Here is a 22,918-nt window from a genome sequence, read left to right on the forward strand (position 1 = left end):
TAGACACTGTAGGGGCATAGTGCTCATGCACATATGCCCTCACCTGTGGTATAGTGCACCCTGCCTTAGGGCTGTAAGGCCTACTAGAGGGGTGACTTACCTATGCCACAGGCAGTGGGAGGTTGGCATGGCACCCTGAGGGGAGTGCCATGTCGACTTAGTCATTTTCTCCCCATCAGCACACACAAGCTGGCAAGCAGTGTGTCTGTGCTGAGTGAGGGGTCCCTAGGGTGGCATAAGACATGCTGCAGCCCTTAGAGACCTTCCCTGGCATCAGGGCCCTTGGTACCAGGGGTACCAGTTACAAGGGACTTACCTAGGTGCCAGGGTTGTGCCAATTGTGGAAACAATGGTACATTTTAGGTGAAAGAACACTGGTGCTGGGGCCTGGTTAGCAGGGTCCCAGCACACTTCTCAGTCAAGTCAGCATCAGTATCAGGCAAAAAGTGGGGGGGTAACTGCAACAGGGAGCCATTTCTTTACAAGACCTTTCAAGAATCTGATAACAATAGGGGATTTAAATAACGATGGTTGGTCTGGAAGACAAATGAAGGCTGACAAGGCCGACAAATAACCCTTAATGGTAGCCACTGCACAACCTTTCTGCGCTAGAGAGAGAGCAAAAGACAAAACGTCCGATAGATGAGCATGTAAGGGATCAATCTGCCTCTCTCCACACCACGCAACAAATTTAGACCACCTATTAGCGTAGATAGATTTAGTGGAGTGTCGCCTGGCCGCTAATATAACATCCACTACATCAGGCGGGAGAGAGAAGGAACTCAGGTTGCCCCGTTCAATCTCCAGGCATGTAGGTGCAGACTCTGGAGGTTGGGGTGTAAAACCTGCCCCTGCGACTGCGAGAGGAGGTCTGCCCTGAAAGGGAGACGGAGCGGAGGGCACATTGAGAGTTGGAGAAGGTCGGAGTACCACACCCTCCTTGGCCAATCCGGAGCTATTAAGATGACTAGCGCCCGGTCTTGGCGAATCTTCCTCAATACTCGAGGAATCAAGGGTATGGGAGGAAACGCGTAAAGCAACTGGCTGCACCAGGTTATTTGAAACGCGTCCCCTAACGCTCCCTGCATCGGATACTGGAGGCTGCAGAATAACGGACAATGCGCGTTCTCCCGAGTGGCAAACAGATCTATCCGAGGAAACCCCCACATCTGGAAGATTAAACGGACTTGATCTGGATGGAGACGCCACTCGTGGTCGGCCGAGAATTGGCGACTGAGACTGTCCGCACGTACATTCAAGACCCCGGCCAGATGATTTGCTACCAAGCAAATCTGATGGTCCTTTGCCCAAGACCATAGTCGAAGAGCTTCTCTGCAGAGAAGGTACGACCCTACTCCTCCCTGTTTGTTTATGTACCACATCGTGGTAGTATTGTCCGTCAGGACCTGTACCGACGGACCACGAAGGGAAGGGAGGAAGGCTTGAGAGCCAGACGTACAGCCCGTAACTCTAACAGATTGATATGAAACATCTGCTCCTCTGGAGACCAAAGGCCTTTGATCTCCAGATCCCCCAGATGAGCTCCCCACCCTAGAGTGGAAGCATCCGTTATGACCGTGGCCACTGGTGGCGACTGCGCGAACGGCTTTCCTTGTGAAAGATTGTTGCTCGCAATCCACCACTTCAAGTCCACAGCAGCATCTCTGGAGATCTTGACAGCACCTTCTAGATCTCCTTTGTGTTGAGACCACTGCCTTCGGAGGCACCACTGAAGAGCCCTCATGTGCCAGCGAGCATGCGTGACCAACAGAATGCAGGAGGCAAACAGACCGAGCAGACGAAGGACCTTGAGGACTGGAACTACCGCTCCATTTCGAAACATTGGAACCAATTCCTGAATATCTTGAATCCGCTGAGGCGGAGGAAAGGCTCGACTCAATGTTGTATCCAGTACTGCCCCTATGAACAGGAGGCGCCGAGAGGGCTCCAGGTGAGATTTGGGCTTGTTCACCGAAAAACCCAGGTCGAACAACTGAGTCGTTGACTGCAGATGATGCGACACAAGCTCCGGCGACTTGGCTTTGATCAACCAGTCGTCCAAGTAAGGGAATACTGCTATCCCCTTCCTTCTGAGCTCTGCCGCAACCACCGACATCACCTTCGTGAAGACTCGAGGTGCTGAAGTAAGACCAAACGGAAGGACCGCAAACTGATAGTGCTGCGATCCCACCATAAACCGGAGATACTTCCTGTGTGACTTGAGTATCGGGAAATGAAAGTAAGCATCCTGCAAGTCGACAGACACCATCCAATCTTCCTTGTTCAACGCCCAAAGCACCTGAGCTAGGGTCAGCATCTTGAACTTTTCCTGTTTGAGGAACCAATTAAAGATCCTCAGGTCCAGGATTGGTCTCAACCGACCATCCTTCTTGGGAATCGGGAAATACCTTGAGTAACAACCTCGACCCCTTTCCTGCTCTGGGACCAACTCTACCACGCCCTTTGAAAGGAGGACTTGTACCTCCTGTTCTAGCAACAGGAGGTGCTCTTCTGAACAATAAGATGGGGGGGCGGGATGAGGGGCGGGAACTCCCGAAAGGGAAGGGTGTAGCCTTTTCCCACAATACTGAGAACCCAAGTGTCCGTTGTAATAGTCTTCCACTTGCGGAGAAAATGCTGTAATCTTCCCCCTACAGGAGAGGAGTGAGTGGGAAATGGTGGAAGCCTAAGGCTGCTTTCCCTGCTGCACCCCTCCAGAGGACGAGGAAGAGGCAGAGTGCTGCTGAGAGGCTCCTCTGGTGCGGGCCCTCCCTCTCCCTCTAAAAGATCTATAGGGATGGGAAGAGGCAGGTTGCTGGAATCTCCCCCGAAAGGAAGAGGAGGAAGAGCCACGCCCAAATCCCCGAAACCTCCTGAAAATCCTGGAAGAGGCAGAGGAAGGAGGAGCTTGGAGTCCTAGCGATTTGGCTGTGGCCCTGCTCTCCTTAAAACGTTCCAAGGCCGAATCTGCCTTGGCGCCAAACAGCTTGTCCCCATCAAAAGGGAGATCCAATAGGGTTGACTGCACATCTGCAGAAAACCCCGAATTACGGAGCCAGGCCTGTCTCCTTGCCACCACAGTCGTGCCCATTGCTCTGGCCACCGAGTCGGTCGTATCCAGCCCAGCCTGAATAATCTGGGTCGCAGCAGCCTGGGCATCTGAAACATCCAAAAGACCCTGGGGAAGCTCCGTAAATGATGAGGAAATGTCCTCCATAAGAGCATGAACATATCTCCCCAGGATACAAGTTGCGTTGGTGGCCTTCAACGCCAGACTGCAGGACGAAAAGATTTTCTTGGACTGCGCATCCAGTTTCTTCGAGTCTCTGTCCCCAGGCACCGTCGGGAAAGAACCAGGCGCTGATTTGGATGAACAGGAGGCCTGCACCACCAAGCTCTCCGGTGTAGGGTGCCTAGAAAGAAAGCCAGGGTCAGTTGGTGCAGCTCGATACCTCCTGGCTACGGCTCTATGAACCGCTGGGGAAGATACTGGTCTCTTCCACACCTCTAGCACCGGATCCAGCAAAGCGTCATTAAAGGGCAATAGAGGCTCTGCCGCAGCTGAGGCCGGATGAAGCACCTCTGTCAGAAGGTTCTGTTTTGTCTTTGCCACCGGCAAAGGCAGGTCCAGAAAACTAGCTCCCTTCCGTACCACTGCGTGAAAGGAAGCAGCCTCCTCCGTGTATTCCCCTGGAGACGAAAGATCCCACTCAGGGGAAGTGTCCAGCCCACTGGCTGTATCTAGACCATGCAGTCCATCAACCGAGTCCTCTAGTTCTCCTTCTTCCAGGACTCGTTGGTACTCCTGCTCCTCTAATAAACGGAGAGCACGTCTCCTCGAATGAAGCCTCTGCTCGATACGCGGAGTCGACAATGCCTCCGCCGAAGCCGAAGATCGGCGCCGATCTTCAGAAGCCACCGACGCCGCGTCCGGCGCCACAGGTAACTTCGGCGCCGATGAAAGAGCACTCGGAGCGGATGGACCCACCGGAGTCACAGGACGAAATCCCGACGTCGACGGGATGGAAATCTCCGGGGCCAATCCCTCCGAAGCCACTGGAGCGGCCACCGGCGCCGACACCGGTGCCGAGCCCACGTTCCCAAAAGGGAGAAAGGGCATAAAGGGTGCCGGCCGTAGAGGCGCAGGATCACCCAATGAAAAGGCCAAAGGGCCAGCCGGAGCACCCCCTGGAGCCATCTGTTGGAAGATGGTATACATCGCATTTAGGAATGCGGTACTATCGGCTCCAGGGGTGGGAAAAGCCGGATACTGGGGTGCCTGTATCAAAGGCGACCCCGACGCCGGCCTCGACGTCTGCGACGCCGGGGACAACACCAGAGGCTGCACCACTTCAATCACCGACGCCTGTCCAGGTGAAGTCTGTGACGCCGGAGAGGGCAACGGCGTCGATGGATGCGGCGTGACCGTGGGACTGACCTCCCAAGTCCTCCGGCGCCGATCCGAAGACCTGGAACGAGTCTCCTTGCTCGAATGGCGCCGTGATTCTCTACGGCGCCGGGAGTCTCGATGACGCCGATGCCTTGGCGAAGAAGACTTCTTAGGATGTTTTTCTTTCTTCGACTTCGCCATAAACAACTTCGCCTCACGTTCCTTGAGGGCCTTTGGATTCATGTGCTGACATGAATCGCAAGTCGAGACGTCGTGGTCGGAGCTTAAACACCAAAGACAGTCGGAGTGAGGATCCGTAACTGACATCTTGCCCCCACACTCACAAGGCTTAAAACCCGACTTTCTCTGCGATATTATTACTGCAGCGAAGGACTACGCAGCAAAAAATACACTGTAACCACGAAAGTAACAGTTGCTCCCTCGAAGATAACCGTTTCGAATGCACGGAAAAAAGGGAACTGACGTCGGCACGTCGTCGAGGACCTCTTATTGCCTGTATGACGTCAGACGGCGTCGCGTGGGCTAGAGTGACGTGCAGAGACTAGGAAGAAGATTTCCGTCGAATGCTGGCGCCATGGGAGTATTCATTAGGTGAGGAATCCACAGGTAGTTGTATCCATCAGAAATCTAGGTTTGTAGGCTTAACCTCTCAACCACAAGGAGTTGCTCAACCCATTCAGACCTTATACATCAGAAATTGACTCTTCCTATGTTAACTATGAGAGGGGTCCTCAGTAGTTCCTGAAAGTAGGAAGTACTATGAACTTTGTTCTTTAGGTAAAGCCACCCCATAATAAACTACAGGCAGGATAAAATATCAAGTCACTTAGCCTGGACCTCTCCTCACACTCATACTTTTTTCATACCACATACATTGCATCTCTTTTGCTTCAGAGAAAACAGTCTAAACATTCAACTGTAGCATCATAGGCATTGGCCAGTTTGAGTGAGTCACGATTTGCCCAAGGGACATTAAATGATACCAAATGCATACACCCTCAAGGAAAAACATATAGAATTACAGATAGCCGACTTCAGAAAACAATATTCTGAAGACTGCTGAAGGATATTGTATAGTCTATGATTTCACTGCGAATCCTGAGTTGGAGCCCTCTTCGGCTACAGCCTACAGCTTTGCATCACTGGAAGGATTTGAGCTTCAACAAAAAAAGCGACTAAGTCCAAAAGATATAAATCTTCACTAGGTGAAGGCACCAAAAGTATCCAGCTAGCGAGGGACTTTCTCTAGAAGCAAAATTCTAATTTGTTCCTGCTCTGAGCTTTCCCACAAAAGGTCAACAGCTTCATTGAGACTTTGTCCAGCAGCTATGCTGGGAAGTAGAGCCCTCTTTGGCCACACACTGCTGCCTATCCTCACTGAGGATTTCTGGCTTCTGCTTCCGAGACAGCGTATGAAAGTAAAACTTCAGACTCGGTTGACCCTCTTTTCAGTATCTGATCTGTGCTCCATAACAGTTGGCCTTACTGTGCACTTAGGTACCTGTCAAAAGCAACAAGATGATTGAAGTTAGTGGTTAATGCTTTTTTGGCACTTTTTTGGTATTTAAACTTTAAAAATTTATAAATCCGGTCTCACTTATTGGATTTTTGTTGTTTTGGTGCCATTTTATATATTAAAATGTACTATTTTTTTCTAAATTGGTTTGGGATTTTTCTTGTGTTGTGACTTTATTACTGTTTTGTTCCAGTATAAACATGTAACATATTGCCTCCGAGCTAAACCTGCCTGCTTCTGTGTCATTGCTACCAGGGAGTGGAGCTAAGTTTTATTTAGTAATTCTAGTGGTTCACCCTGACAAATGGTTGGGATTATTTGAGATGGGTACTCATCACCCCTCATCTAATACTCTAATTTCATACAATCTCCTTACTAACCCTGCGTCTCATTATTCCCAGACATCGGTCCTAGCCTCATTGTGCCACTGGAACCAAGCTATACCTGGCTAAAAAGCCCATTAGGTCTAAACCGGTTCTGGGTTGCTTGTGCTCTGGTTGAGCGCGGATGTGGCTTGGCAGTTCGTGCTGTACTGTTCCCACTGGAGCAGGGTCAAGACTGATTCGCATGTGGCTGGGTTCAAACTGAGGTGGCATGATGGGCGAAAAATGATGGACTGGGATGTGGCCCAAGTGCTGCCAGTGGCTGAGATTAATTCGAGCATTCTATCCATCACCTTGTTTTTGGTAAATCCTCTCTACAACATCAGAGTTTGAGAAGAAGAGAAGTCGACTGGATTCTTATAATCTGGACACCTGCAAGGCTGTACGTGAACAATACATAGCAGGTCACCATCAAAAGGCTCCCACTTAGATGCGCGAGATCGAGCAAAGATGCAAGTGTTTCAAAGGCCGGGGCCTGTCTAGATCTTCCGCACAGCAAAATACAGACTCATGGTTTCTCAACCAAACATCACCAGGCAGAAGCGATCATCTGTGGATCATTCAGACAGGAATCAGCTATTTGCAGAGCCATAGTATTGCCATGAACGGTAAAGTTGAATGAACCCTTTAAGTACAATTGGGAAGGCAGCACACATTCACAAATCAAGCGCCATGTTGGGGGGGTGGAGGGGAAATCACATGGAGGAAAAGCGCTGTATATGCAACAAACCTCTTTCGAGTGACAGCAATGAGACACAGGTGCACTTTCAAAAAAATGAAATAATCCTTCCAGTAAACACTCCGGTCATGTTCGGCTTCAGAATATTTGAAAGAACTCGGGAACCGTATTAGTTAAGGGAAAGCTCGTTTCCAGACATGTTTTATTTCTGTGCAAGCACAGGCTAGATATTTGTCAAGCGACTAACTACAGGTCTGAAACACGGAAAAACTGGAATAAATAACTGCTGTGAAAATAAAATGCATTAACTAGAAGTAATCAGTGGGCTCTGAGACCCCTTTAGGATTTATTTTTATTTTTTTAACTGGTTTTGCATGCACAACGCAAGTGCTGTGCAGGCGAAAGGTAAAAGCCAGGCTATTTCAAGTAATGAGGTGGTTCTTTTTGTTCTACAATTATTTTTCGGTTGCATATTGCGACCAGCACACTTTATTTCCCTTTCAGTTGGCTTAGCAAAATGTTTACTTTTGTTCCAACGAGTCTTTCTTATTTGAGAATGTGGTCTTCTCAAAGCCAAGCGGTTCATCCCCATTTTTGAGATACTCCATCCGACTACTAACCCATTAATGTGGCTGAACTAACTCATTTTGACAATATGAGAAGTACGATCACAAACACGGCTCTTACGTGCGCCCAAAAATGCCTACTGCGACATTAAGATAACATGACACTTCTACAGGGAGTGCTGAATTATTAGGCAAATGAGTATTTTGACCACATCATCCTCTTTATGCATGTTGTCTTACTCCAAGCTGTATAGGCTCGAAAGCCTACTACCAATTAAGCATATTAGGTGATGTGCATCTCTGTAATGAGAAGGGGTGTGGTCTAATGACATCAACACCCTATATCAGGTGTGCATAATTATTAGGCAACTTCCTTTCCTTTGGCAAAATGGGTCAAAAGAAGGACTTGACAGGCTCCGAAAAGTCAAAAATAGTGAGATATCTTGCAGAGGGATGCAGCACTCTTAAAATTGCAAATCTTCTGAAGCGTGATCATCGAACAATCAAGCGTTTCATTCAAAATAGTCAACAGGGTCGCAAGAAGCGTGTGGAAAAACCAAGGCGCAAAATAACTGCCCATGAACTGAGAAAAGTCAAGCGTGCAGCTGCCACGATGCCACTTGCCACCAGTTTGGCCATATTTCAGAGCTGCAACATCACTGGAGAGCCCAAAAGCACAAGGTGTGCAATACTCAGAGACATGGCCAAGGTAAGAAAGGCTGAAAGACGACCACCACTGAACAAGACACACAAGCTGAAACGTCAAGACTGGGCCAATAAATATCTCAAGACTGATTTTTCAAAGGTTTTATGGACTGATGAAATGAGAGTGAGTCTTGATGGGCCAGATGGATGGGCCCGTGGCTGGATTGGTAAAGGGCAGAGAGCTCCAGTCCGACTCAGACGCCAGCAAGGTGGAGGTGGAGTACTGGTTTGGGCTGGTATCATCAAAGATGAGCTTGTGGGACCTTTTCGGGTTGAGGATGGAGTCAAGCTCAACTCCCAGTCCTACTGCCAGTTCCTGGAAGACACCTTCTTCAAGCAGTGGTACAGGAAGAAGTCTGCATCCTTCAAGAAAAACATGATTTTCATGCAGGACAATGCTCCATCACACGTGTCCAAGTACTCCACAGCGTGGCTGGCAAGAAAGGGTATAAAAGAAGGAAATCTAATGACATGGCCTCCTTGTTCACCTGATCTGAACCCCATTGAGAACCTGTGGTCCATCATCAAATGTGAGATTTACAAGGAGGGAAAACAGTACACCTCTCTGAACAGTGTCTGGGAGGCTGTGGTTGCTGCTGCACGCAATGTTGATGGTGAACAGATCAAAACACTGACAGAATCCATGGATGGCAGGCTTTCGAGTGTCCTTGCAAAGAAAGGTGGCTATATTGGTCACTGATTTCTTTTTGTTTTGTTTTTGAATGTCAGAAATGTATATTTGTGAATGTTGAGATGTTATATTGGTTTCACTGGTAATAATAAATAATTGAAATGGGTATATATATTTTTTTTGTTAAGTTGCCTAATAATTATGCACAGTAATAGTCACCTGCACACACAGATATCCCCCTAACATAGCTAAAACTAAAAACAAACTAAAAACTACTTCCAAAAATATTCAGCTTTGATATTAATGAGTTTTTTGGGTTCATTGAGAACATGGTTGTTGTTCAATAATAAAATTAATCCTCAAAAATACAACTTGCCTAATAATTCTGCACTCCCTGTATACTGTATCACTTACGGAAGATTCGACACGGTAAGCGCGGTGCCTAATTTGTAAATGAAAGGGGGCCGGTGCCAATAGGGCTGCTCTGAAACGCGGCAGGTGCAATTAAATATGCGTGCATGAAATACTAAGGATGCGTATTCCTAAATCAATCTAAGGCTCTTTAATCCACTAAAAACACATTCCCTGCCCCTCCAGCCCACTCTTGCAAGTTCCTGCTTTCGTCCTTTTATGACACTTTTTACGTCTTTTACTTCTTCCTTCTTCTATGTGTGCGTGTTTCCCTTTCTTGTTCTCTGCTTGTGTAAGTTGCAGAACAATAAGTGCTAGTCCCCAAAAATAAGTGCCTGTGCCCCCCACTGGCTCAAATGAGGCAGTGCCTTACATTAATAAAGGTGTTAATACTCTTTGCTGTAGCATTTTTCGGTTTAAAAGTACTAAAAGTTGCCACATCCTACTCCTTCTGCCTGAAATAATCATTTTGCAAAAAGCTCTAAGCGCTAAACACATTTGGCTGATATCTGCTAACAAAGTGACATTTTCAAATTATGCGCTGCGTGTGCGCACCCTGATATAATAGCTGCAAGAATTCTTACACCCACGTAGAGCACATGATGTTTCGTCTTCACTTAAGCAACACCGAAGTTAAGCTATGATCAGGGATCCCGATTAAACTGTATTTTTTTAACATTTACTTCTGTATTTATCTATGTTTATTTTTTGCCACCTTATTAGAATTCACCCTTATTTATTTTGTGTTCTGAGAATAAATGGCATCGTAAAATTGTATATTTCCACATTTAATGATGCTTAAATGTGTACTAAAGGGTGGATGCCAGTCGCTTTGTAGCTAATTAAGCTGTCACATGTAACAAAACACTACACCCTCAGCTGCATAGTAATGTTATACTACAAATATAAGTTAACATATGCCTGTATTTATGGAAATCTCATTGAGTTTTTTCAACTCCCCATGCTCTCTTGTCTGCTCAGCTTTTGCCTGGAATTCATGGAATTTTCACTATTTTTCTACGTTTAAGAATGGATACAGATAGGAAAGAAATGTTTTCCATCTGTAAAAATCAGTAAAATCGGAAAAATGGGAGCCTTAGCTATGGTTGATACACCGTCAGAAACAGCACTTGATCCAAGCAGCTTTCTTGGCTGTCACTAACTCATGAGCCAAAAGTGAAGACCCTGCATCGTCACCGATGACTTCAGCACAAACATGCGTTTCTACTGTTGAGTCACTTTCTCCACAGACACACTAAACACAACAGTACCGGGTCTGCCAGGTCAGACAGTCCGATTAGTGGATCTGCAGACATGGGACTAATAAACTACTTCAGATTGCATATCTAACCTGGAAGCGAAACCATGGTAGACACGTGGCCATTTGAAAAGCAGTAAAAAATACTTTGCAAATTATTACATACCTAGTAAAGGTGAGGTCTTTGGGCACTTCGGCAGCTCCTGCGCCCCATGGCTGGGTTTCAGGATCCGGCTTAAATTGGCATAGACATCTCCAGGCTGAGACGAGTTCAGGTGGGCACCAACTGCAGTGCCCGCTGCGGAAGGGGCACCTCCTTTGTAAAGAATTCCAAAGAAGTAGGACATCCTTTTCCGGTACCCTTCGCGGTACAGCAGCGCCATGACCACAAGTTGGACACACAGAAACATCAGCAAGTAGCGGCCTTTCGCAAAGCCCATTTTCACCGAAGACGCCTGAATGTCTGGTGCGGAGACAGTACAAGCGCTCCCGAGAAGGCAGTCTAAGTGTTTGGAGATATAAGAATCCGGTTTTCTAAGAGCACCCTGCGTACAAAAGGAGAGGGGCTGTAATAAATCCTCGATATATCTCGGTTTACGCAGAGCAGAAAGACAAAAATCCAAAAATTCCAAGGCACTTTTAACTTTGAGAAGTCAGTTAGGAGTTCTGGCGAGACGAACTGGAAGGGCTTTCCTCATACCTTGCTTTAATGTACAGAAATATCAAAGTGTGTTTCTTCGCAGATGAAATAGAGTTTAAGTGCAGCAGACGTTCGAACCTAATGAAAGAAAAAACATTTACACCAGATTATCATTGGCAGGGGCTTTGCCCGTTATGTCGTAATAGTTAAACGTACATGAAAGCACAGTTTGGCAAACGACTACGAGAAGCAAATGAAAAGCAGAAACGTAAAGGGATATTTGTTTCGGGACAGTGTTTCCATGGTAAGCATAACTCAGAATACAAAGGTCGCCGGGGGCTTCGCTTCAAGGGGGGTTCGGGGTGTTATAAATGTATTTTGTGATAAATAGCTAGGTACAGGTGTTCTCAGTCGGATATAGGGAGGTGTCTGTAGGATTTCACTCCGACTTTTTACACACGCAGGGAAAACGCAGACACACTCATCCCCCCCCACCCCCCACAAATTTGGAAAGACTTAGAAAATGTTAGTTATTTCACAAAATAACATGCTCTATCTCACTTCCTACCCGTATTAATCCGCGTCCCTCTCCCTTAATGCCCATACGCTCCTCTGGGGCGCGCGCTTGTCGTATAAGGTATTTTAACTTTATGTGCCAGCGTGACTGTTGGGTAATCGGATACTCTCCTCCTCCCCCCCAATCTTAATGATGAAGCTACGCCCCTCAAGCTCGCGCGAGGAAATTACATGTACACACACCCTGCTTCCAACATTGCCCACAATCAAAACTAGCGTTCGCTTCTCGATGCAAACCAATAATTAAAACACAAGAAACTCAATTTGAATTATAAAAACCTGTGACCCGCTCAGTCAAACGTGTATATCAGGTGAACATATAGTTAGAATTGGGATTCCCGCAGCTGAGCGTCAAACACTCAATGGTTTACCTTCACCCCCACAGCGCGGCTGAGTCCCACACCGGGATAACCCGGGGTAAAGCGAGTTACTGCCAGTCGGAGGATGCCTCCGGCCCGTGCGCTCCCGGCCAGTCACCGCCGAGGCACCAAGCAGGAACCATCGAGGGCCGGCCGGAGGCTGCGGGAAGTGCGCAGCGTTTCACCTGCGAGGCAGACTCTTGCCACATCCCAAGGGAGACTGAATACATGAATAGGTTCAACCGGAAAAGCAAAAAACTAAGAGGGGCACAACATCTCCCTGCACACACACACAAGGCCCCAACAACCGCCCCCCCCCCCCCCGTGCCTAACACTGCAAACAGTTCACAAAAAAACACAATGCTTAAGCGCTATCCCCGTTGTATAGTCTCGGGGAGCAGCATGGGACCTATCTGCCACACAACCAGCAGCTGCCTGTGGTGGTTAAAATACCACACACGCAGAACTGCTTTTCAATGTTAACACATATTCACTTGACAAATCTTCACACACCGAAGACGGCATCATAAACACTGGGTTAGAGGGTCAACGCAAACTCAGCTAATTTAAACGACGTAGGCAAGACCTAAAATATAATTGTTACTAAAGAAATTTGAAAATATGAAAAAGGACACATTGGACCACCAGCCCTTGACACCGAAAGAGCCTTCTTTGCACAAGCAGAATACAGCCATTCACAGCGGCGAGACAATGGCTGGAGTGGGTGTGACTGTAGGAAGTTGGCGCTGTATGTGCTATTTCAAAGTAAGGAATAGCATGCATAGAGTCCAAGGGTTCCCCTTAGAGGTAAGATAGTGGCAAAAAGAGATAATACTAATGCTCTATTTTGTGGTAGTGTGGTCGAGCAGTAGGCTTATCAAAGGAGTAGTGTTAAGCATTTGTTGTACATACACACAGGCAATAAATGAGGAACACACACTCAGAGACAAATCCAGCCAATAGGTTTTGTTATAGAAAAATATCTTTTCTTAGTTTATTTTAAGAACCACAGGTTCAAATTCTACATGTAATATCTCATTTGAAAGGTATTGCAGGTAAGTACTTTAGGAACTTTGAATCATTACATTAGCATGTATACTTTTTACATAAAACACAATAAGCTGTTTTAAAAGTGGACACAGTGCAATTTTCACAGTTCCTGGGGGAGGTAAAGTATTGTTAGGTTTCACAGGTAAGTAAGTCACTTACAGGTTTCAGTTTTTGGTCCAAGGTAGCCCACCGTTGGGGGTTCAGAGCAACTCCAAAGTTACCACACCAGCAGCTCAGGGCCGGTCAGGTGCAGAGGTCAAAGAGGTGCCCAAAACACATAGGCTTCAATGGAGAGAAGGGGGTGCCCCGGTTCCGGTCTGCCAGCAGGTAAGTACCCGCGTCTTCGGAGGGCAGACCAGGGGGGTTTTGTAGGGAACTGGGGGGGGGGACACAAGTCAGCACAAAAAGTACAACCTCAGCAGCGCGGGGGCGGCCGGGTGCAGTGTGCAAACACGCGTCGGGTTTCCAATGGTTTTCAATGAGAGATCAAGGGATCTCTTCAGCGTTGCAGGCAGGCAAGGGGGGGGGGGGGCTCCTCGGGGTAGCCACCACCTGGACAAGGGAGAGGGCCTCCTGGGGGTCACTCCTGCACAGGAGTTCCGTTCCTTTAGGTGCTGGGGGCTGCGGGTACAGGTTCTTTTCCAGCCGTCGGGAAATGGAGTTCAGGCAGTCGCGGTCAGGGGGAGCCTCGGGATTCCCTCTGCAGGAGTCGCTGTGGGGGCTCAGGGGGGACAACTTTGGTTACTCACGGTCTCAGAGTCGCCGGAGGGTCCTCCACCAGTCGAGTCGGGGGTCGCCGGGTGCAGTGTTGCAAGTCTCACGCTTCTTGCGGGGAGTTGCAGGGGTCTTTAAATCTGCTCCTTGAAACAAAGTTGCAGTTCTTTTGGAGCAGTGCCGCTGTCCTCGGGAGTTTCTTGTCTTTCTTGAAGCAGGGCAGTCCTCGGAGGATTCAGAGGTCGCTGGTCCCTTGGAAAGCGTCGCTGGAGCAGGTTTCTTTGGAAGGCAGGAGACAGGCCGGTAAGTCTGGGGCCAAAGCAGTTGGTGTCTTCTGGTCTTCCTCTGCAGGGGTTTTTCAGCTCAGCAGTCTTGTTGTAGTTTCAGGAATCTAAATTCTTAGGTTCAGGGAAGCCCTTAAATACTAAATTTAAGGGCGTGTTTAGGTCTGGGGGGGTTAGTAGCCAATGGCTACTAGCCCTGAGGGTTGGTACACCCTCTTTGTGCCTCCTCCCAAGGGGAGGGGGTCACATCCCTAATCCTATTGGGGAATCCTCAATCTGCAAGATGGAGGATTTCTAAAAGTTAGAGTCACTTCAGCTCAGGACACCTTAGGGGCTGTCCTGACTGGCCAGTGACTCCTCCTTGTTATTCTCATTATTTTCTCCGGCCTTGTCGCCAAAAGTGGGGGACGTGGCCGGAGGGGGCAGGCAACTCCACTAGCTGGAGTGTCCTGCGGTGCTGGCACAAAGGGGTGAGCCTTTGAGGCTCACCGCCAGGTGTGACAGCTCCTGCCTGGGGGAGGTGTTAGCATCTCCACCCAGTGCAGGCTTTGTTACTGGCCTCAGAGTGACAAAGGCACTCTCCCCATGGGGCCAGCAACATGTCTCGGTTGTGGCAGGCTGCTGGAACCAGTCAGCCTACACAGATAGTCGGTTAAGGTTTCAGGGGGCACCTCTAAGGTGCCCTCTGGGGTGTATTTCACAATAAAATGTACACTGGCATCAGTGTGCATTTATTGTGCTGAGAAGTTTGATACCAAACTTCCCAGATTTCAGTGTAGCCATTATGGTGCTGTGGAGTTCGTGTAAAACAGACTCCCAGACCATATACTCTTATGGCTACCCTGCACTTACAATGTCTAAGGTATTGCTTAGACACTGTAGGGGCACAGTGCTCATGCACTGGTGCCCTCACCTATGGTATAGTGCACCCTGCCTTAGGGCTGTAAGGCCTACTAGAGGCGTGACTTATCTACACCTGCATAGGCAGTGAGAGGCTGGCATGGCACCCTGAGGGGAGTGCCATGTCGACTTACTCGTTTTGTTCTCACCAGCACACACAAGCTGGCTAGCAGTGTGTCTGTGCTGAGTGAGGGGTCTCCAGGGTGGCATAAGACATGCTGCAGCCCTTAGAGACCTTCCTTGGCATCAGGGCCCTTGGTACCAGGGGTACCATTTACAAGGGACTTATCTGGATGCCAGGGTGTGCCAATTGTGGATACAAAAGTACAGGTTAGGGAAAGAACACTGATGCTGGGGCCTGGTTAGCAGGCCTCAGCACACTTTCAATTCAAAACATAGCATCAGCAAAGGCAAAAAGTCAGGGGGTAACCATGCCAAGGAGGCATTTCCTTACAGTGACCATATGCAATATGATGTGGTAAGCGGATGGAAAATACCAATGGCACTACAACAGGCCAATATACGAAGAAGGTTGACTGAAAACCTATCAAAGTACGCATATGGATTTTTTTTTTACTAATTTTTTTTTTTGGGGGTGGGGGAGGAGAAAAAAAAAAGAGCTAGACTAACACCACAAATTAAAAAATAAAATATAAAAGCAAGAGAATGGTGCATTTACAGAAGTTAAATGATATGAAAAAGTTCCATCTTTCGATACTTCAGTGACTATCGATGTCAATGCCTAGATGTGATGTCAAGAATCATGTCTTTTGTGATGTCAACAGTGAATAACTGAGGTCATGATCAGTTCAAGGGGAAGAGTTGCAGCTACAGAGAAACCACAGACTGGCCTTAGAATTTCAGGATTTTTTTCACTTTGAATTATATTCATAATGGCTCTTGTACTGCCCGTTTCTGGATGAATTATATATTTTTTCACACTGGGCTCTGGGCAGTATGGTCTTGTCCTTACTTCAGATTTCTGATGCAAAGGACACATGGTTTATAACAGGCTTATTGTGCCCTCATGCAACATGTGCTCATGTCACAGAGGGAATCTAAGCATACACAAAGCAAGCCAGCAGCACACTGCCCAGGCGCAGCTCCTCCATAAGGGCGGAGGAGCGTCCCCCCCGCATCTGCAAACCATTTCCCAAGAAACTATATTAAACTGTGTTTATTATAGTTTTTTTGGGAAAAGGGGTGGGGCCACGGGGGTGACGAGCGATGAGTGGGGGGAGCACTCCTCCTCAGAGCGCACGTGTGTTTGGCCGGCCGTCTCGGGCCAGCCAAACACATGCGTACAAGGCTCTCTCTAGCCCAGAGAGCCTGCATAAGTTCTCAGTCTGCCTGGGAATGACCTGGTTGGGCGCTCCCAGCCAATCCTAACACTGCTCCAAGCAGCATCAGGATTGGCACAGCTTGGTCAGCGAGACTGAGGGGGTGTGAACTTTAGATTTCCTGACACTAAAGATGGCATATCTTGTGAAAATATAGGAAGCAGGACACAAGAAGGGCTTAAGTGGCAGTGAGTATTGTTAGTAGTACTTGCAACACAATATTTTACAAACAAATCAAAACATTTTATGACCTTTCAAATAAAGACAAGAGAGTGAGTGTGGGTTGTGGGTTTTTTTTTTGGGTGTATGTAAAAATCCCCAGTGAAATCCGACACGCATCTCACCATCCTCGACTGAAAGAACTTGTACCAACTATTCACTACACAATGCTTTTTAGTGGATGGGTGTAACACCCCAAACAACCCCCCTGAAAACACCACAATACCCGTGATCAACTACACCACAGGAAAGTGTGCCTTGACAAGATCCAACATCACAATAAGTTCAGTTTGGCACCAAGGGCTGACTGGTAATGTGAGTGGAACAAGGACTGTATTTCAGCAGTTGCTCCAGGTAGCATTACAACCTCACAGCACTCAAAGTTAGGACAGGAACAGTTCTCAGGCACTGGCTCCACCACCAAGGCTTGGGCAGTTTTGGGGATGAAAGAACACTTGGAGTATGGCATCGGTCTGCAACTTAAGGGAAAACCAACAGTAGGACTTACCAGTTAACTTCCAGCACAATTGAATAACTACAGCGCCCTTCCCCTGGTGTTTGCTGTCATGCTCAACATCCAAGCACCACCCCCTTCTTGCACAATGAACACTGCCCCCATGAATTTGGCCTAGAGCCCCTTCATATTAAGAGCATTCTGCTAGAGTAAACCATGCTTTCAAGTTAACTCGCTTAGCTCTAAGTGTGCATACCATGTCATGTAACCAGCAACACTGAGGTATGCAACTTCAGAATGTTGGCTGAAGAGTTTGAGAGGCAAGACGAGTTCCCATTACAAGTTACATGTAATGTAATGAGCTGGGAATCCACGTGGCATGCATTTTCTAAGGTAGATTTTCCAAGAGACATCTACAGCGTTAAAATGTACCCCCATCTTTCATCCCAAAAAAAAGTCTCTGAAATTTTAACTATTTTGCCGAATTGTCATTTTGTGGTTCAGCACCAACTTTTGTGCCAATCTTTCATATAGTGATCTACTGAAAGACCTATAATCTAGGTTAAGTTTGCTGTAAAATGAGCAAATTCTCTTCAGCCAACTCCTTCATGTATGGAAACTGATAACTAATTAGCCACCTCTCACTTGAAAATACAAAGTGTGCACCCTCAAGACTATAAATTAATGTTTTTTTAAATGTAGCGGAAGCAAGCACCTTAGTGGACAGAGCCCTGAAGACACCTTGGTGGTGTCTGCTTCGTATGAGCTTAAATATATATTTAAGGACTATGGAGAGGTTACTAAGGGAGCTGCCCGTCACTTCTAAAGTAAGGGGGGTAAAGTTAATCAAAAAAAAAAAAAAAATCTCAAATGTTTATTTACACGTTCTCGTAAGAGTGGGGGAATGTTCAAGAAGTATTAAAATGCAGCATTAGTATGTGCTGTCTTGATAGGGTACCTACGTGCACCCTAATTTGAAAGTCTACACACCCAGCTTTAATTGTGACGCTCCCCTCCCTGGTGTGTGTTGGTGAAGCGGAAGGATGTGTGTCCACGGCTTTCAGGACCATTGGGCATCCGTACAGCTCTTCAACAAAAATGCAGAGCATTCTAACCAGTGTCACACTTAAAGTAGAGTCCAACCACGGTAGACAGCAAGGAAGAGAAAGTCTCACCTTAAATCGAGAATATTTTTATTTGCTGCTTGTTGCTGTGACTCATCAGGTGCGTATGCTTCTTTGGTAGCGGCCTAGACGAAAAAAAAACATACGGTGTTAGCTGCCTAATATACTCTTTATACACACTGTATTCGTACGTAGCCAATTACAATGGACGGGATTTGGAAAGTTGGGCATTCAAGGGTAAGCAAAGCATGATTCAACTTTACATAATAAAAGCGACTCTCCTCATTTTAGTCAAAGGAGTATTTATTTTAAGATACCAGCAAAAATAGCTAGCTTGAACTGAGAATAAAAAAGTTTGAAGACCCTTGATGGTTTAAACAATGGGTATTAATAATCAGCAACTTCAACAGCGCTGTGTCATGAAGGGTAGAGGACTGAGAAGATATGAATAGATTTGAAACAGAGCTTCTGCTGCACAGCCTCAACCTCATAAGCTATGTTGTTGCAAACGTTTTCTACTAAAAACTCGCAGTGTGGAAGGAAGAAACGGTACTGGCACTTTCAGTTACCACCAGGCAACGCAGACAGACTAGGTCCTCAATTCCCACCTTTGTGCTGCAGAATCCAACAGATTTCCTATGGTCACTCCAAAACATGAAGGGTGCGTCATCATCAGTATTCATGAAAATAAGAAAAACAGAGTAAACAAGTTCCCATAATGCCTTAAGTGACTAATACAGCTATTGCCACCAGCATTGACCAGCTTTTGACAGCTTGTTGGTGCAGAGCATGAGAGGTGAGGCTACAATTTGGCATCACTGGCACTTGAACAATATTGAAGTTTTGGGTCGCTATCGTAGTACTAGATGAACTTGCAGATGGTACACAAATTTGTTTCTACATAGTTGGACGCGTGCTACACTGGATGAGAGAACGTCCAGTACATGAATGCACTAGATTTTTTTTTTTAATGATTAAATGCATTATCGTTCTCCTAGCCCGCAAACCTCAAAAGGTTTCCAACTTCACCAAAAGTAAAGAATTTGAAAAACTTCAAAAAAGGTCTTATCTTTTCTTCCAAGTAACCACCACCGTGGCAAAGGATATGACAACTTTAACTTTCCCCACTGTATAACAAAAAAATAAAGATATTTCCAACTGCACAGAGCTGTTGTCAGGGAACACCTTGACTAATGAATCAGCATCTATTCTGGTCTCCAAGAAACCTATTGCCATGCTTTACAATTTGGTATCCAGAATTTGCCATAGCCTCCTCAAAGGATGGTGGCCATATAATCCCTGCTTTTAAAGCTTTCTGCTAGTTTAAAGTAAATGGAAGGATTAAATTCAAGGTCTTATGGACTGCGCACAAAACTTACCAGGGGAATGGTACTGAATACCTGCAAAAAGTGACACCTCACTACATCTGACTAAACACTTCACTGAAGGTCTGTCCACAGGAGCAACCAACAATCTTTCAAGGGGATGACACACAGTGGAAGATGCAAGGACAGACTCTATAGTGCCGTTAATCACAACCCAAGAGGTAAACCCAACCAAACGAGATTTAGGAAACTGCTGGATATTAAACTCTTCACAAATGTCTTCAATTGAGACCGTCAAGGAACACTAGGTGTGTTGAACAGCAGACAAAGTTTATCAATCAAACCCGTAGGGCAGTAACTTTACCTTCTAACAATCAGGCTATATTCCCCCTAGATGTTGGTGCTCTGCATTTACTGAAAGCCAACACACCACTGCACAAAGGTTTCTCAATAGCTATTTGTTAGAAATGGGGTATTTGGTTGGCAGTCAGGTTACCCTTTGTCCAAGCAAGGACTCTCACTCTAGTCAGGATAAAGGAGGATCACCCTCAGTTAACCCCCACTCCCCCCCACCCCCCCCAACAGTAGCTTGACACGAGCAGGCTTAACTTCAGAAGCAATGTGTAAAGTATTTGTACCAACACACACAGTAACCCAGTGAAAACACTACAAAATGACTGAACAGGTTTAGAAAAATAGGAAATATTTATCTAAACAAAACAAGACCAAATACGATAAAAATCCACAGTATGCAGTCAAAAATATGAATTTAGCACTTAAAAGCATGAGAACAGTGCCTCGAGGCACAAAGACTGCAAGTTGGTATTATGCGACGTCGTGACGGAGTCTTTTTCCACAGTGCAACGTCACTGGCGCTGTTTACGGAGTCGTTCGACCCCCGTTACAGTACCTGAAGAACAAGTAGAAAACATGCCGGTGCACGGATACGGGGAGAGCGGCATCACTAGGTCCGATGTGGCGTCTGTTCCAGTGCCACAGGGCAAAACGACAGCATCGTTGCACAGCGATGTCTAGTCCTCACTACAGGGAGGTGGAGGTGAAGCAGCGTCAGTTGCAAAGTCGGTCCCTTTGTTCTGGCAGATGCAAAGTCCGGCGGAGTCATGATGCTGCAGGGCGACCTCACGGGGTCGTGATGACGACACAGGGCCACAGACGCTGCAACGGCATCAGGTTGTCACAGACGCTCGATTTACGAAACTCCGGTGTCAGCGAAGTCATGCGGGATCAGTGGCTGCAGCAATGCGGAGCCCACAGGGTCGGACTTCTACAATGTCTATGGCCTCGAGGCAGGAGGCGTTGCGGCTTCAAAGTAGCAGCGTCAGCTCACAGGGTCGGGGTAGTTGCAGTCAGCAAGGTCCACGGCCTCGGGGCAAGCGGCGTCACTGTTCCAGGCAGCGGCGTCCTTTGCGAAGTCACACAGCATCGTTAGACTGGTTTTTCTCCAGGAATTCACTTCCAGGGGTCCAGGAACTGGAATGGCGCCCTCTGGCAAACTAGAGTCCACGGCAAGTAGACTCAGGCCTCGTTGGTAAAGCCTTTGCTGTCCCTGAGGCTTCAAAACAGGAGGCAAGCTTACTCCAAGCCCAGGGAGTTCCTTCTGAAGGAGGAATTTAACAAAGTCCAGTCTCTGTCCCCTTGCACAGGCAGAAGCAGCAACTGAAGGATAGCCCAACACAGCACAGTCACAGGCCAGCCCCTCTCCTAAGCATCTCAGCTCTTCTCCAGGCAGAGGTTCCTCTTGAATCCTTGATGTAATATCTTCAGGGGGTTTGGGTCCTCCTCTTATACTCCTTTTCTGCCTTTGAAATAGGCCTACTTCAAAGAAAGGTCTCTGTTGTTTTCAAAATCAAGCCTTGCCCAGGCCAGTCCCCAGACACACACCAGGGGGTTGGAGACTGCATGGCATGGTGTGAGGGTAGGCACAATCCTTTCAGGATTAAGTGACCACTCCTCCCCTCCCCTCCTAACATAGATGGCTCAACAGGATATGCAGGCTACACCCCAGCTCCCTTTTTGTTACTGTCTGGAGAGAGGTGCAATCAGCCCAACTCCCAAACTGGCCCAGACAGGGAATCCACAATCAGTCACAGAATGGTTTAAGCAAGAAAATGCTTCTTTCCAAAAGTGGCATTTTCAAACACACAATCTAAAAACCAACTTCACTAATGATGTATTTTTAAATTGTGAGTTCAGAGACCCCAAACTCCACGTCTACCTGCTCCCAAAGGGAATCTGTGCTTTAATCATTTTTAAAGGCAGCCCCCATGTTAACCTATGAGAGAGATAGGCTTTGCAACAGTGAACACCGAATTTGACAGTATTTCACTGTCAGGACATATAAAACACATAAGTACATGGCCCACCTTCAACATACACTGCACCCTGCCCATAGGGCTACCTGGGGCCTACCTTAGGGGTGCCTTATATGTATACAAAGGAAGATTCAGGCCTGGCAAATGGGTACACTTGCCAAGTCAAACTGGCAGTTTAAAACTACACACACACACACACACACACTGCAGTGGTAGGTCTGAGTCATGTTTACAGAGCTACTAATATGGGCGGCAGGCCCACTAGCAGCATTTGATTTACAGGCCCTGGGTACCTCTAGTGCACTGTACTAGGGACTTACTAGTAAATCAAATATGACAATCATGGAAAAACCAATCAACAATACAATTTACCTAGAGAGCATATGCACTTTAGCCCTGGTTAGCAGAGGTAAAGTGCCCAGAGTCCTAAAGTCAACGTAACAGGTCAGAAAAAATAGGGGGGCATGAGGCAAAAAGATTGGAGATGAACCCGCAAAAGGAAAAAAAAAGTCCAAAACTATTTAAACAAACATGCATCAGTGCCCAGCTCAGGAGGTAAAACATAAGTGATGTTTATCATAATTCCACATCTGTCGAACATAGCCCACTTAAAGGTAGTGTACTAGATTCAAATGGAAGCAGGGGCTATTTAACCTATACAATCTGGTAACATGTGCTACTTTAGCATCACTGAATGAAGTGACATCTTCCTAACGCATCGTGTCAGCATGGAGAGGGGCGTTTCTTCGGGAAATAATTTCCACTCTACAGTGTGAATTACATGCCAGCTCAGTAACAGCAGGGAGTGCAGCATGACAGCGAGAAATTATGAGACAGACCACACACTGTTTTATATGGTCTGTCTAAGTAAGGAGTGCATAGGAATCACTGTGTACATAGACCCAGTGGTAGCAGAGAGCATCAGGCACTCAATGTGAGATTTGTAAGGCATGATTTCTAATCTGATACAAAGTACAGGACACTGGTCATAGACCACACTGTGTACACGCTGTTCCTTCCTGTCAAGAGGAGTGCATGCA

At 46.9% G+C, this 22,918-nt stretch overlaps 1 protein-coding gene across 4 annotated transcripts in view; it reads right to left on the bottom strand.

Moving 5' to 3' along the window:
- LOC138246420 (beta-1,4-galactosyltransferase 3-like) overlaps positions 1-22,918 on the bottom strand; it is a 204,244-nt gene that overhangs the window by 176,880 nt on the left and 4,446 nt on the right. For 3 of the 4 annotated variants that reach the window (XM_069201025.1, XM_069201026.1, XM_069201027.1), the window contains exons 2-3: positions 18,272-18,345; positions 10,727-11,338 (exon numbers count right to left, since the gene is read on the bottom strand). In XM_069201025.1, the coding sequence (XP_069057126.1) occupies positions 10,727-11,000 (274 nt within the window). In that variant the 5' untranslated portion in view covers positions 11,001-11,338; positions 18,272-18,345. Of the gene's footprint in view, positions 1-10,726; positions 11,339-11,768; positions 11,860-18,271; positions 18,346-22,918 lie in introns of those variants that run through there. The other variant, XM_069201028.1, reaches the window with a different exon arrangement.

The sequence above is a fragment of the Pleurodeles waltl genome, chromosome 7, assembly GCF_031143425.1.
Source record: "Pleurodeles waltl isolate 20211129_DDA chromosome 7, aPleWal1.hap1.20221129, whole genome shotgun sequence".
Classification (NCBI taxonomy): Eukaryota; Metazoa; Chordata; class Amphibia; order Caudata; family Salamandridae; genus Pleurodeles; species Pleurodeles waltl.